The sequence below is a fragment of the Oratosquilla oratoria genome, chromosome 16, assembly GCF_046742065.1.
Source record: "Oratosquilla oratoria isolate Oo_2021 chromosome 16, ASM4674206v1, whole genome shotgun sequence".
NCBI classification, from domain to species: domain Eukaryota; kingdom Metazoa; phylum Arthropoda; class Malacostraca; order Stomatopoda; family Squillidae; genus Oratosquilla; species Oratosquilla oratoria.
Window position 1 is genome coordinate 49,425,054 of NC_134792.1, and position 15,000 is coordinate 49,440,053.

Genomic DNA, 15,000 nt, shown 5'->3' on the forward strand with positions numbered 1-15,000 from the left:
GCTTTGTTTTGTCGTTTATATTTCTGTGTGTTTATTTAACCCTGTTCTTAGAATGTTGAGAAACACATTTAGTAAGTGCATCATTGTCTATATTGTATGTTATCATCTACTTGTATAGGATACTTTAGATAGATGTTCATGAATACCGACTCAAAATCTACATAGTTTTTCTATATTTTAATATAATTGTCTTCACTATAGAGGCCATATATTGCCACAGACATCTGACCCTAGCCCATGATGCATAAACACTATAAAGGATTATAAAAGATTACAAAGGCGGAGCATGCCGACAGGAGACCTTTTGGTCCATAGCTAGATCGAATATGATATATATACTCATGGTAGAGTAATTAGCATATTCATGTATATATAATATTTTTCCTATAAATAAAAGATATGTTTAACAAATTGTGTTCATACAATAACAATGGGGAACGTATTTGTATAGTTTTGGATGCCGTTAATAGTAAGGTTATCCCTAATTTGTATTTGTCCAACAGCCATGTTTTGTTCACCAGAGTCTGGATTTCTGGTGGTAATTATTCTTGGCACCACCTGGATGACCCGTCATCCAGGAGGTGCCAAGATAAGAGGGAGGGAGGAGGGTGGAGGTGAGTGGAAAATATAGGAAACAGAACGGGTGGGAGTGGTTTTTATGCCTTTTTTATTTTTGGCTACCCCGTGTAAGGGGGAAAAAGCCTTTGGTATATGTATGTATGTAATTATTCTTAAGTTTTTCTTCTTATCCACCTTCTCCAGCTTTCCTTCTGGCAATTTTCGCCCAATGTAAATCAGACTGCACTTACTAGTACCGAAAATCCCTAACCATTCTTGAATTTACCATTTTTGTCTAGATCCAACTGTAGAATTTCTGTTCCCATTTTCGTTTGTTTACCAGTATGTAAACAAAATATTCACGCAGTGGTTTCCTCTTCTTCTCTTGTTTGAGTATACATGAATCATGACTTAAAGTGGAGCCAATCTCTGTGACACTTCACTGTCTATATATATTCGACTCTAATGGTTTTCCCTACGTGAGCGCTGTGTAGGAGTCAGTGTAGGTGTTAATGTTTGGGTACAGATTGTACGTCCGTGTTTTTATGATGTAGATACTTATGTAAATACTATCACGTGCTTACCCATGCGAAAGCTTCGTCCATAATTGCTTTCAGGTCTATATTGCATTCAAAGACTTCCTTTTCATGGTAATGGTATGATATTCATTTAAATCCTATTGACTGAATGGTTATGTCACAGAGCTAAATGAAATACAATACACTGTTAAGGTAGTTCATTCTGATTATACTTTGCATAAATTCCTTTGCTACTTATTATCAGCGGTCACTATTTCCACAGGGGTAACCACATTGTCTAGTATGTTATTCAGAAATAAAACATTATGAAACAAAGACTTGGGAGTTCATTGTGAGCAAAAATACAAACGTGTACTGGAATGGCCTGTTTTAATGGGAAACACTTTCATAAAGCACAGGTAGACAACACAACGAAAATGGTAAATTTAGCCTTTATTCACTTAAAGTATCCAGGTGCTATTTTATGCTGGAATGAGGTGAGGTTACACCCAAGGTTGCTTAGCTCCCAACAGTTCCAGCACCTTAATCAACCTCTTTGGGCAATTTAGGTAAATGGCAGTCATTCCGGAATGGGACACGTATTAATTGCGACATGTTTAGGTATAATGCAGGGGCTTCCGCGAGAGGAAAGTTCTTGAAAAAACAACACTTAATTTCCGTTCTCCATTCTAAACTTCCCTACATATGTTTTCTTTTTCTTTTTCATAACAACACTTCACTGTGCATAATGTCTTTCATAGTCACATATTTTGTGCCGGCTTCCAAATAAATGTTCATCTTTAGTCTTATCCTGTTTTCATTACCTTCCTCACAAATCCTTACTTTCCACTAATTTCTTCCTTCTCTCACATTCTTTCCTGTTCACTTCGTCGCCCACATTTCCGTATTTACTGCCATTTTGTTCAGTTTACATTCACATCAATACAACCACCAGTTTTACACTAAATATAAACACACATCCATTTCAGAACAACCGAGGGTTATTTAACCCCCGTTATTCATATTGTTCCCGTCCATATTGACGGTTTCATTTCGAACATGGCCGTTTACTTCACCGACTTGACGTCATAATTCCGTTTACTTCACCGACTTGACGTCATAATTCAAATGCTTTCTCCGTGAACTGCCATGCAATGCGATCGTAAGAGCATTAGGACCGGAGTTGCCCTTTCGCTTGGAGTTCATGCCAACTGGCGGTGAGGCCATAGCGTTATGGCCGACACCAGCGTTGAAGTGTGTCATAGAAAACTCCTCCGTCTTTCTCAATGTAGAAGTGAAGCGTCTCCCTGTGAAGGAATGCGACTGAATGATGGTCGAGCAAAATCTCTGTCTACTCGCTGGGCAGAGACAGCAGAAGAGGTGTCTGTTGAAGTACTTCCTAAACGTGCCGCTGATGCAATAGAGGGCAATGGGGTTGATGCAAGAGTTGAGGAATCCGAGACAGAACCCAACGATCCGGAATACATTCCAAAACTGGTTATATTCGTCCTCCGCCCTTGGGTTGAAGTAGAACCACACAAGGAAGACGTTGTTGGGGAAGAAACAGATCGCGAAGATGACGACGAAGGAGAGGACCATCTTAGCCACCTTCTTGCGGGCCGTCACGTGTTTCTGCTTCTGTCTCGCAGCCGAAGCTTCTCCCGGGAGGCTTTTGGCCGTCTTGACTAAGTGGCGAGCCATTAAGGCGTAGAACGTGGCGATGATGAGGAGCGGACCAGCGTAATAGACGATTAGCTTGGCTAGGATATTCGCTTTCGGGTAGAAGTTCCCCATCCAGGCCGGGAAAGGATAGCACACTTTAATTTCGACTGCATCTGAGGTCGAGAAATGTGTGACATGGGAGAAAATGGCAGCAGGAACGGCTAGGATCAGTGATAGGAGCCAGATCGTCAGGGTGATGGCAAGAGTAACTCTTCGACTGGAACGGACAACTCCACCTCGGCGCCGTAACGGGTCCACTATAGCGAGGTACCTGTCGGCGCTGAGGGCTGTCAGAGTGAAGACAGTTACCCCTACGGACACATCACGAACAGCCTCCTGAACTCGGCACACGAACTCGCCATAGGGCCAGGACATCATGGTGTAGATCGTGGACACAAAGGGCACCGAGCAGAGGATAACCAGGAGGTCCCCTAAAGCCAAGGAAATGATATAAGTGTTGGGGACGTTCCGGAGTTGCGGGTACCTGGCAAAGGCAAAGATGAGACATCCGTTCCCCGCAGCGCCCACAACGAAGATCAGGGCGAAGACGACAGGCACGATGTAAGTCTCAGGTCTCTGTTCGTAGGGAAGGTAAGGCTCGTCCTTGGTTGTTGTCATATTGGCCAACAGGCACTCAGCAACTCTGTCCGTGGTAAGAGGGAGGCTTCCATCAGACGACGAAATATTGAACTGAAGGTAAATCTCCTCCAAATTCTCGTTTCCTTGAATACCCGGAATGATACAGGAGGGCTTCATAGCTTCGACCTCTCTCTCACTTTGAGTCTCTCTCTCACTTTGAGTCCTCTCCTATTCTTTGTAATCTATTCCAAGCACAACTTTCACTTTCAAAGATCCCGAAGTAATTTTACCGTATCACTCTACCTGTACTCAATTTTTCATGTTCCTAATATTCAGCTTTTTATTTTTTTCCATGTGTCAGATATCAACGCTTTTTTTTAGCCAGTTAGTTTGAAATATCATCATACTTCTAAGCTATCTCACGATGTTGCCGACGGTCGTTGATCTCCAGTGACCAGCCATATCAAACAGTCACCAACACAGCAAGAGATGATCTGCAAAAGAAAAGACAAGAAGAAGTTAAGTAAAGCAAGCACGTTCTATAATCTAAATCTATTGATTCACTTCTATATTGTTTAATACGTAAACAAAATGAAACAAAACGCACACACACACACACACACACACACACACACAGTGTCGCTTCACTGCGAGACGTTACTCCAACTCTCGTGGGGGGGAGTTGGGTGCGCGTGTGTGTAAGATCACAGCATTACCCATAGATTGGTCATATATGAACTCTGAGCTTTCATCAGTGAAGGTGGTAGATGTCGATCACGAGTCCAACACGTGATCCAAGACCTTGGTGAATCAGACACACACACACACACACACACACACACACACAAATATTTGATAACAAAAATAATTATGGTGAGGTGAACTACGATATCTGAGCGTCCGATGTTACAGTTTTGTTGATTATTTTCTAAGTCTGACCTCCGACGATACATTTCTTTGAATAATCGTACCACTGGCGTGAAATTCGAGTCAAAGAAATCGAGAAGTGTACAAGTCAACGACGTCGATTCGGTTTGCTCTGCCGCTTTTGGGAAAACATGGTCCGGGCTCACGGGGCGACTCGATTCCAGGGGCTCGAAAGGGACGGGAAGGAGGACGAAGGGCAGTTAGCGTGTCGAGATGTAGAGACAAGAGACAAGAGTCAAGGTTGTCCATGCACTTCAAAAGTTGAATGTTCGCTTTTGAATACACGGATGTTTTCTCTTTATTTCTTTCGGAACTTCATTTTCATTTTTTTTTCTAAGATTGGATGAACAATAGTTTATTGTCAGTCGTCACAGGTCTTGTTCTGCAACGTGTGTGTGTGTGTGTGTGCGTGCGTGTGTGTATGTGCGCGTGTGTGTGCGTGTATGTGTGTGTGTGTGTGCGTGCGTGTGGGTGTGTGCGCGTGTGTGTGCGTGTATGTGTGTGTGTGTGTGTGTGTGTGTGTGTGTGTGTGTGTGTGTGTGTGTGTGTGTGTGTGTGTGTGTGTGTGTGTGTGTGTGTATGTGTGTGTGTGTGTGTGTGAGTGTGTGTGTGTGTATGTGTGTAATCTCGAGTATAATCATTCAAAATCATTCAAGCACAAATTGTACATTTCTCACTATTACAGTGTACAAGATTATTGTAGTCATAAATCTAAGTACATATTGACCTCACACTCATTATCCACAAATATGAACAAAAACATACAAGACCTATTGCCTTACTTCCCTGATAGTTTCGCTTTAATTGATCCAGCCATCGTTTTGTTTGAAATGTTGGGAATATATAAATAAAGAATAGAAAAAAATGGGAAGATTCCCAGAGGAAGAGATGCAAAAGAAGTGTAAAGATGTTGTTTTGGAATGTAGTTTACCAGGGTTTTTTTTATACTTACCAATAATCCCGCGCCAGTGTCAGGTGGGAAGATGTAAGGAACCAAAAATTAAAAGAAACAAGGAGACAAGGAAACTTGACTAAAAACAATGTCTCTCACCGACTCTTCTCGAGCTAGACGAGTGTATATTTCAAAATTAAATAAAAATATCAGGGTTCTGGAAAGTTTATGACATTGTGTTTCCCAAAGGTAATCAGAAATGTGATAAGAAAATTGCTGCTAAGTTTATTCGCTTATCTCAATTGTTGTAGTGGCTCTCTTTACAAATACTTGTTTCGTATAATAACAGACAGTTTTACCCGCAAAGGGGGTGGATGTTGTTGTACAAAAAATAAAAAATAAAATAAAATAAAACAAAACAGACTATTCCCATGAACACTTTTGATATGATAGCCCCATACAAATTTATTTTTGGCTTAAGTTATGGAATTTAATTCATTTTAGGACACGTCAGTGAGGTGAAGAGTGGTATTAAACATTATTTGTTCATGTGTTTGATTTCTCATAGCGTCTATGAACATTATGATCAGGTTTTGCTTATTTGAGGTTATTTATGCGTGTATAAGAATGAAGGAGACTGCAAGAGACCATAAGGCCTACACTAGGCACAAGCCGTACAACTACATATGAGAATATCCTATTATAATGTAGGACAACATGAAATTTAATAAATAAATAAATAAATGAATAAATACCGTAAAATATATTTTTTTCTAAACAGAATAAATATCCCAAACAACTCTACGGTTTGAAGTTGCCAAGTGAGAGCGAGTTGTACAAGTGGGAACAATCAGTCCTTCTTTCCGGTCAAATTAGTTTTGATAGACAGAAAAATATATAAATAAGATAAAACAAAATAGAATAAAATGACATACATGCACTATCGACTGATTTTTTCTTTGTATTCTTTACCTGACCGGTTTTTTTTTTTTTTTTTTTTTTTTTAATTCCTCTGGTGAAGTTATCGGAAGTGTGCTGATCTCGCATTCGCTTAGCTATGGGTTCGAGTCCCGTGAGTTCAAGGAGTTACTGTTACCTGCTCCAACAGTGCAAGCGCATAATAAGGTAAAGTCGACGGCTTCTGCCGTAGGTAAGCACATCTTGGCGTAGACTCCTCACCACCTTTTCTTCGTCTTTTTTTTTTCAATTTTCCTTTTCTTTTCTTTTTCTTCCTTTTTTCGATTTCTTAATATTTCTTCTTCATTCCTTCTTCCTTCTCTTTCTTTTCTCTTTGTTTCTTATTTATTTCTTCCTCGTTCTTCTCCCTTCTTCCTTTTCTTATTTCTTATTCTGCTTCTTGGATCACTTTCACAGAAATCACTAAGGAAAATGAAAATATTGACATATTGGATTTTCAAAGACCTGATACGCACGACCTTTGCAGAAATACATTTTCCAAGGTCCTCTTTGAAGAATCGATACGAGATAATAAAATCGTACTTCTGAAGCAGAAACATCTATCCATCTTTATTCACAGAGATTCGATATTTCATAAGGCTCAGTTATTGTAATCTATGCCCTAACACAAAGAGAGTTGAAAAGCTACAATAGATTAAAAAACAAACGAGTAGAAAAAGTCATTTAAAGTAATTGGGGTTGATATACTACTAGAATAGATTTGTGTACGTAATTTAGATACTAATGCCATTTTTGCTTTTTTGAATCGCTTTGTCTTTCAACTTTTTACAGCCCAACGAAAAGGGTAAAAATAAAGTCATTTAAAGTAATTGGGGTTGATATGATAGTGGAATAGATTTGTGTACGTAATTTAGATACTAATGTCATGTTTGTTTTTTCAATCGCTTTGTCTTTCAACTTTTTACAGCCCAATGAACCAGCTTACATCGATGAAGCACTGTGCACGTCAATAGTTATTTTAGTTAGTCATAGCCTTTATGCAATCATAAAAAAAGCTTGGTATGACAATCAACTATTTCATAAGACTGGCAATATAATTTCATGTCTATTACGAATAATTATGTGGTCACGGATACCATAATCAGGGAACATAGAGAAACCAAAACATTATTAGAAAATGAAAATGTAAAAATGTTTTACATAAATGTCTATCAACGAATCTCAAACTGTTAGAAATGGAAAAACCTTTGTGACAGAAATCATGCAGGAGTGACTATGCAATCAAAATGAAACACGGTATGTAGATAAGCTAAGGCTGAGGTGACCCGAGCGTTGGTCAGTCTACGAGCATGAAGCTATATATAGACAGTGAGACGCTAGGCTTTGATGGATAAAGAGAAAAAGAGAAAAGTCAGGAAAGATATGAAACGATTTAGTGGTCACAATCCTCACTAAAATAGAAAATAGAATACGAGAATGAACATTTGAATTGTCCCAGAAATAGAGAGCAGTGAAATATTTGATAAAAGACAAAGATATTGGGATGCTATTAGAAAAACCTTGCAACACGGGAAGAGATATTAAATCCAATAATCGTGACTGAGTGGTGATTTTTACTTCATGGGAATCCAAAATACGTGTAAAAACATGTGATCTATTAAATTTGATCAAAGAATACACCCTGTATCAGCTAGCGGTAAACCCACAGATATAAGAAAAAGCATTTTATCTTTACTGTTTAGAGCTGATATTTATGAGGATGAAAAAAATTACATTAATTGTAACCTATTGATCGTCCATAAGAAAAAAGTGACCACATATTTATAGATTTTGACTGTGGGTGTAAATGTGACAGTGACTGAAGAGAACTGAAAAATTATCAATAAAACTACCTACTTATCACACGTCTCTATAAACTGATATTCTACATACTGAGTCATTACCAACTTTGGGTCATGTTTTTTTTAAAAGTCACAAATCAATTTTCACCCAAAAGATGTTAAATTGTAATTATTGGCAAAGTGTAACATTTTGCTGTGATTTGGAACAAGAATTACAGAAATAAGAGAAAAATAGAACAGTAGGGTTCTGTACCATCGGTAGATAGTAAAGAAAAATGAGCATAAAAGAGAAAACACATAGTGATGATAAAAATCGGAAAGCAATGTGGAGAGGCATGATAAAGGTGAAATATCATGTGTTGCAAATTTTACGGCCATAGATAGGGCACATCTACACACACACTGGTATCTTCATTCACGATAGTGGTTTGTAACCTGATATTTTGTCACGAACTCACACAGAAACGTGCAGGTTGTGAATGTCTAGGTAGCAAGATGATACGTACAGATTGTAAGGATTACATGGTATCTAGGAATATATGTCACTCAATTTCATTTAATCCTCTCTTTGCATCCATAACTATTTATGATGACAGTGTTCATCCCCTCAAGACAATTATTTGCTTCTTTCATTCTACAGTCTACTTCTACTCCAATTACTCCATTCCCTGCCACATGTGACCTTAAGTAATTAAAACTATATACTTCCTGTTTAATTACTAATCTTCTCTCCTTGAATACTGACCTCTGACAGTCTGCCACTTTCACCCCCAGTCCATCTCATCACCTTGTTTTTACCCACATTTAATTTCAGCTATCACATACCTTTCCAAATGTTGCCAATAACTGCCTTAGACCCACCTCTGACCCGCCCAAAAGAGCAGCGTCACCAGCAAAAAACAACTGGAGCACTTTCCCACTTCCTTCCACTCTTTCTGACCATCCCCAGTCCTCTACGCATCGCCCTCGAATTTACCTCCAATCGTACCCTATTCATGTACCCAAACAACCTTGGCACATCCCTATCTTGACCTCAAACCACTCATTCTCAGTATTACCAACCAAAAGAATAATCTTTACTACTCATAGGAAAGCTCTTGACTGTCCTTGACAGTTTCCACCTAATTCATATACCTGTGATACCTCTCACAGTGTCTTCCTGTCCACCCTGTCATAAACCTTTCCTAGATTCATAAAGGTCTATAATACAACCTTACATTTTGACAAAAAAAAAATTATATCTATCTTACTTCCTGGGTACTCGCCCTGTTCAATTCCATATCCATTATTTTTTATCACTTTTAGAGTATCTTTCATTCCATTGAGCTCTCTTATCTAAATTGATCGCTTGTGTACCCTTAGGTATTGTTCTCAGGAGTCAATCCTTACCTTCTGTAACCAAAGCTTTCATATGTGTCTGTGCTAAGTAATTGTACGCTGCAACTTCTTCAGTATTCTCACCTTTGATTGAAATTGCTTTAATTTGAGCCCTGGAGTTGGATATTACATTTCTTTTCATCTTATATATGTAGAGGCTTCGCGGAATACATTAAAGTGTAACGAGATAGATTAAATTCACAATCGTATTACTTAATCTCTTTAAGGCTAATCAAGTGGGTAATTTTATTTCACGTTTCAGGTAATCAAAAATGGAATAAAACGGGGTTTTACTTAATCGAGACGTCATATCGTTTGCTGAATTAAATTGCCTGGTGTTTCCTGGAACCGCATTTATAACAACGACATATTTGTTGCTTCGATGGGAATACCTCCAGATTTTCAGGAATCACATCAAGATCTCATTCTGGGTCGTTTCTGATTGGCTGTGGAGATGGGGAGGAGGAATCGTTCAGATTAAGAAAGTAATCCCATTGACCACGTTGAGGCGACTTGGTTGGTAAAGAAGATTGGGCATTTCCACAGTTAATAAGAGTCTCACAATAAACAAAATATCATTTACTTTTCCCATGCATTTGTTTGGCCGCAAGACTAAGGATCTTTTTTTCCCGATGCATTTATTATCATTCTTAGCCAATACTAATAAAGTCTTAATTCATTTCCCGAAATCTTGCTAAAACTATCAATATTTTCGGTAACATTTTATGTAAAGTCCAGTGCACCTAATATTCCCCAACAAATTCTATTGTGTTTAGCTGCTGTCCACAATCTCGCTATTGCGCGACTTGACGTCATCACCCGACCTCGACACCACCTCGGTAAACCTCAGTTCGATTTTGACTGTCATTTGTTTGGCAATGTAAAAAAAAAAATCCATTTCCTTGTATATATGTTTACGATTTAAGATATTATTTTTGTTCATTTTCTTGTTAAAAAATAAATCTAGGTTCCTATTAGAGCCTTATTTACTGTAGCCAGTATGGCTCTCTCTCCATTATCGTCAATTGCCACTCGCGACAAGCCTTTCACATCGTCATGGCTTGATCATAATTCCCTTCACTCCCATCAGTCCCTAATCATCCATCATTTCCCCCTGGAAGGTCCCTATTTTCATAGCCTGCTACATTGGCCAACATCCGCCACCTACTGAAATTCATCATTCCCTTTGAACCCCATCTCTTTTTGTTCATTACATACGAATCGCTGGCACAGCAAACTAACAACAGAAATAATACATACATACATATACCAAAGTCCTTTTCCCCCTTACAAGGGAGGTAGCCAAAAAAAAGGTATAGAAACCACTCCCACCCATTCCATCCCCTACATACTCCACTCCCCTCTACCCTCTTCCCTCCCTCTTATCTTGGCACCTCCTGGATGACGGGTCATCCCACCTCATACATCACAGCATCATCCATATACAACCATTCTCCATTCACCCCTATCTTCTGTCCTCTCCCGTCCTTCTTCAACAGACATTCCTCTCTTTCCCAATGCCCCTTTTACCCCATCCATCCATCTCATCCTAGGTCGACCCCTCATGTTCACTCCTTCCACCTCTGCCCTCCACACCTCTTTTACTAGTCTTTCTTCACGCATTCTTTCCATGTGCCCAAACCATCCCAATACTCTTTCATCAACCCTATCTCCCAACTCCCTTTCCACCCCTGTTCTCCTCCTTACCTCCTCATTTCTCACACTTTCCAGCCTAGTAACCCCTATCATGCTTCTCAGGCACCTCATCTCAAACACATTCAAACTCCTCCTCTCCTCCTCGCTTATGTTCTACAGTATGTTTCTGCCCCCTACAGTGCTCTCGGCACAATCATTCCTTCATGCAATCTCCTCTTAGCATCCATTCCCAAATGTCTATTTCTCATTACACTTTTTAATCCCCCAAAGGCATTTACTAGCTTCTCTCAATCTACATTCTACCTCCAACCCTACTCTTAATATCCTCTTCCTACGATCCTCAAAAACTACAACATCAACCCAAGTACCTAAATTGAGGCCACAATTCGGATGACAAATAAGAACATAAAAAAGGATTCGAAGGTGATTCTTAAGAGTGAAAATAAAGACGAGAGAACGAAAAAGACGGGAAGAGGATAATGATAAGGAAGAATGTATTATTGATTTAATGGGAGGCCTTAGTTGTGCTTCTTGCAATAATGAAACTATACCCGGAGGACTAATACTATAGAAGACGACAGTTATGAAGCGGAAGTGCTTTGTTACGCCGATTTGACTATAGATCATTATAGTTAATTCAGTTGCCGTGTTTACCCGTGCTAAGAATTATATCATCCTTGACTTATAGGTGAGATAAAGCCCAGAGATTGCACCGTCCTAGATGTCTTGGGTGTTGATATATAATCAATTAGTGTCACTTAGGAGCCTCAGAATGAGATTAGTAGCCTTTGTGTTGATTAATGAATAAACAGGCAGCGAAGATGAAAACTGAACTTAAATGTCTGACGTTTGAGATTGTTTCTACCTTGGCATTTACGATCACATCCAGATATATTTCAAGATTACACATGTACGATACCTGCCTATAAAAAATCTTTCTAAGTTCTATTTATTCCGAAACAGTGGTTAAGGCAGTAAACAGGCTTGTTGGTCTGAGTTCATATAGTTATATCTCAAATAACCGCTGGGGCTTGAAAGTTTGATCAAGCTTCTCCTAATTGTCAAGTATCATCGAAGAATTCAGCTACCTTGTGACCACGGACGTAGAAATCACCTTCCTGCTCTAGAGGAGGAGTTACGTAGGAGTGTTAGCCTTCAGTGTGTACATGTACATATCATGTATTAAACCGTGCTGTGATATTATGATTGCATGAAGTACTCAGCAATTTCCACTTGCCTTCGTGTATTTCCATACTTTTTCGACAAAGTAAGTGTTCGAATTACTGACCATTTATTTGGATTTACCGACTGTATTTTAGCTTATTTTATGTAATGAATTATATAGATAGCTGCATGCTACGTTTTACTAGGTCTTGTATCCATCGACTGTAAATGGCGTTGATGATATTTTGTAATAATCCCGTAGATATAACAAGGTAATCAATTGGACCCTGAATCATCTATCTGGACGGAAAACAGAATTGAAATATATACATATATGTATATATATATATATATATATATATATATATATATATGTATGTGTGTGTGTGTGTGTGTGTGTGTGTGTGTGTGTGTGTATGTGTGTGTGTGTGTGTGTGTGTGTGTGTGTGTGTGTGTGTGTGTGTGTATGTATGTGTGTGTGTGTGTGTGTCTGTATGCAACACTGAAGGGTTCCAAGTGATTAGAAATACATTTTAACAACCACAAGCACTTTAAACCTAAGCCATCAAAGGACGACATGCAGAAATTGAAATGCGGTACTCTCAAAGACTTGAACCCAGCATCCTCATGACAAGTGAGGCAGTAACTTACCAACTAGGCTATCAAGAGAGATATATATTGAGCACAATTTTTCTTATATATTTGTATGCTCGAGTTACATACACATACATGGAATGACGGGTTCGAGTCCTTGGCAGTACTGTATTTCAATTTCTGCATGTCGGCCTTTGGTGGCTTAGAATTAAAGTGCATTGTGGTTGTTGAAAAAAATGTATATATATATGCAAGAAATCACAAAACAATTTATAAATATATATATATAAAACAATATATATATATAAATGTATATATTAATTTAACCATTTTCAAAGGTACAAATAAACAAGATATACCTGAAATGAGAAAATATATTGAATCAAAGTTAAAAGAAATATAGTGCTATGCAACCTGCAAGATTTTTTCTATGATCATGTGGATTTGTTACCGCCATATCAATAATTTTTTAAGATGCATTTTTTGACTGAGTGTTAGACAACTAATGCAGAAAAAAAAAGCTGTTGCTTCTTGACAGTTCATCTTAAATGATAGTGTTAGTAATGAAAGCTTCCTCAGTTTTAGCTTTCACTGTATCTCAGTTGCAAATCATAACATAAAATGTCTGCCTCTTTGTCGATAAAACAGATAATCAAGGTAGTTCTACCTTTCATACATTGATGTGCAGATTATTACTCTCTTTTATTTTCAGGACCAAAGCCTCAATATTTTTAACAGACTTGACTTTAGTAGTTTTGTATTAAACAAGAGTATTGATATCTATTTCAGGTCTTACTAAATGTAGGGATCTCCGAAAAATGGTAAATTATTACAAATGCTACAAATATCAGTATATCAAATTGTAGAAAAGGTTTTGGAAATTTTGATGAAGACAGCAAATTAAAACTTGTTAGTCACATTTTTCTAGCTGTAGATTGCAAACTATGTCATGACATTCTAGATAGAGAAGGGCGTGTCAAGATCTTTTCCTTTCAGATTGAAATATCAATATAAACTTAGAATATCTCGGCTTTAACACTGTCAACAATTGCAAGGTAATGTGATATTTCCTCATTTTGAATTATACAATTCTGTTCTCTTATTTTTCTTTATTATCTTTTTAATGAAATTCTATGTTTTAAGTCCGATAAACTACTTTTTATATCGGAACTTTTTTGACAAGGAAGAAAATATATAAAACAGAAGAATACTTGATGCAATTCATTCAATATTTTCATCATCAATGGAAGCCCCTTTTGATGAGAATAGATAATCTACTTACCAAAGCTACCAATCATGTTTCATGATATCTTTTCTCAGCCTTCGTGGAGCTAGGTGAAATGAGATATCTTACTTTGTTAATCTTTTTTTTTTTTTTAAGTGCGAGGAAAATGTACAAGTGGATACAGATGTGCCCGGTTATAGAATGGATAATTTGAAGCGTGATTCAATATGTATCCAATCTGGCATTTCAGGGAATGACGTAGACACAAGGCAATAAAAAATGCAAGGAAAATGTACAAGCGGATAGAGAGGTGCCCGTTTATAGAATGGATAATTTGAAACGCGATTCAATATGTATCCAATCTGGCATTTCAGGGGATGACGTAGACACAACTCAATACCAAAATCATCCACTCGAGAAGACTGTAAGCTGTAAACTTAGATGAAATCTGCATATCAGGACGAACCTGGAGTCCAGTTATCTATATGCAGTTAGCGCTGGGCATGTTGGGCGAATACTGATACTCGTTGTTAGAAATCCGAGGTTTTAACCTGAAACTAGTGGCCAGTCGTTCGGTAAATAAAGGCTTTTGGACAATAATCAGTCTTTCCATATTATGCTATTAAGAGATACAGTTTCCCTAATTTACTTTTCAAAAGCAAATCGTCAGAAATAATAATAGAGAATTTTAAACTTTAGATAATGAAATGGATACGTTACATTCGAAAGCGCGTCCCATTTTGGTCTCTCTGTGGGGTAACATAATAATCAACGTAATATAACATAACCTAAACTAATCTAAACTAATTTAACCTCATCTAACTTACCCTAACCTCTCCTAATTTCATCTAACTCAACCTAATCCGACATCACATAAGAAACATAACCTAGAACACGTTTAATTGATGAGAAGGCTCGTCAGCGTGTATTACTTTGTGTTTTTAAGTCTTCGTGACGGCTACGAGTGGATGAGTGTATTGATGGTAATACTGATGAGGTCGTGATGAACGTATTTTATCGCTGTTATCG

General features: G+C 38.0%; 1 protein-coding gene across 1 annotated transcript in view; it reads right to left on the reverse strand.

The window, feature by feature from the left end:
• Positions 1–1,465: 1,465 nt before the first annotated feature.
• Positions 1,466–15,000, reverse strand: part of LOC143033771 (neuropeptide CCHamide-1 receptor-like) — a 34,165-nt gene continuing 20,630 nt past the window's right edge. Inside the window, exon 2 of the mRNA XM_076199258.1 lies at positions 1,466–3,871. Coding sequence (XP_076055373.1) covers positions 2,175–3,554 — 1,380 coding nt within the window. The 5' untranslated portion in view covers positions 3,555–3,871 and the 3' untranslated portion in view covers positions 1,466–2,174. The remainder of the gene's footprint in view (positions 3,872–15,000) is intronic.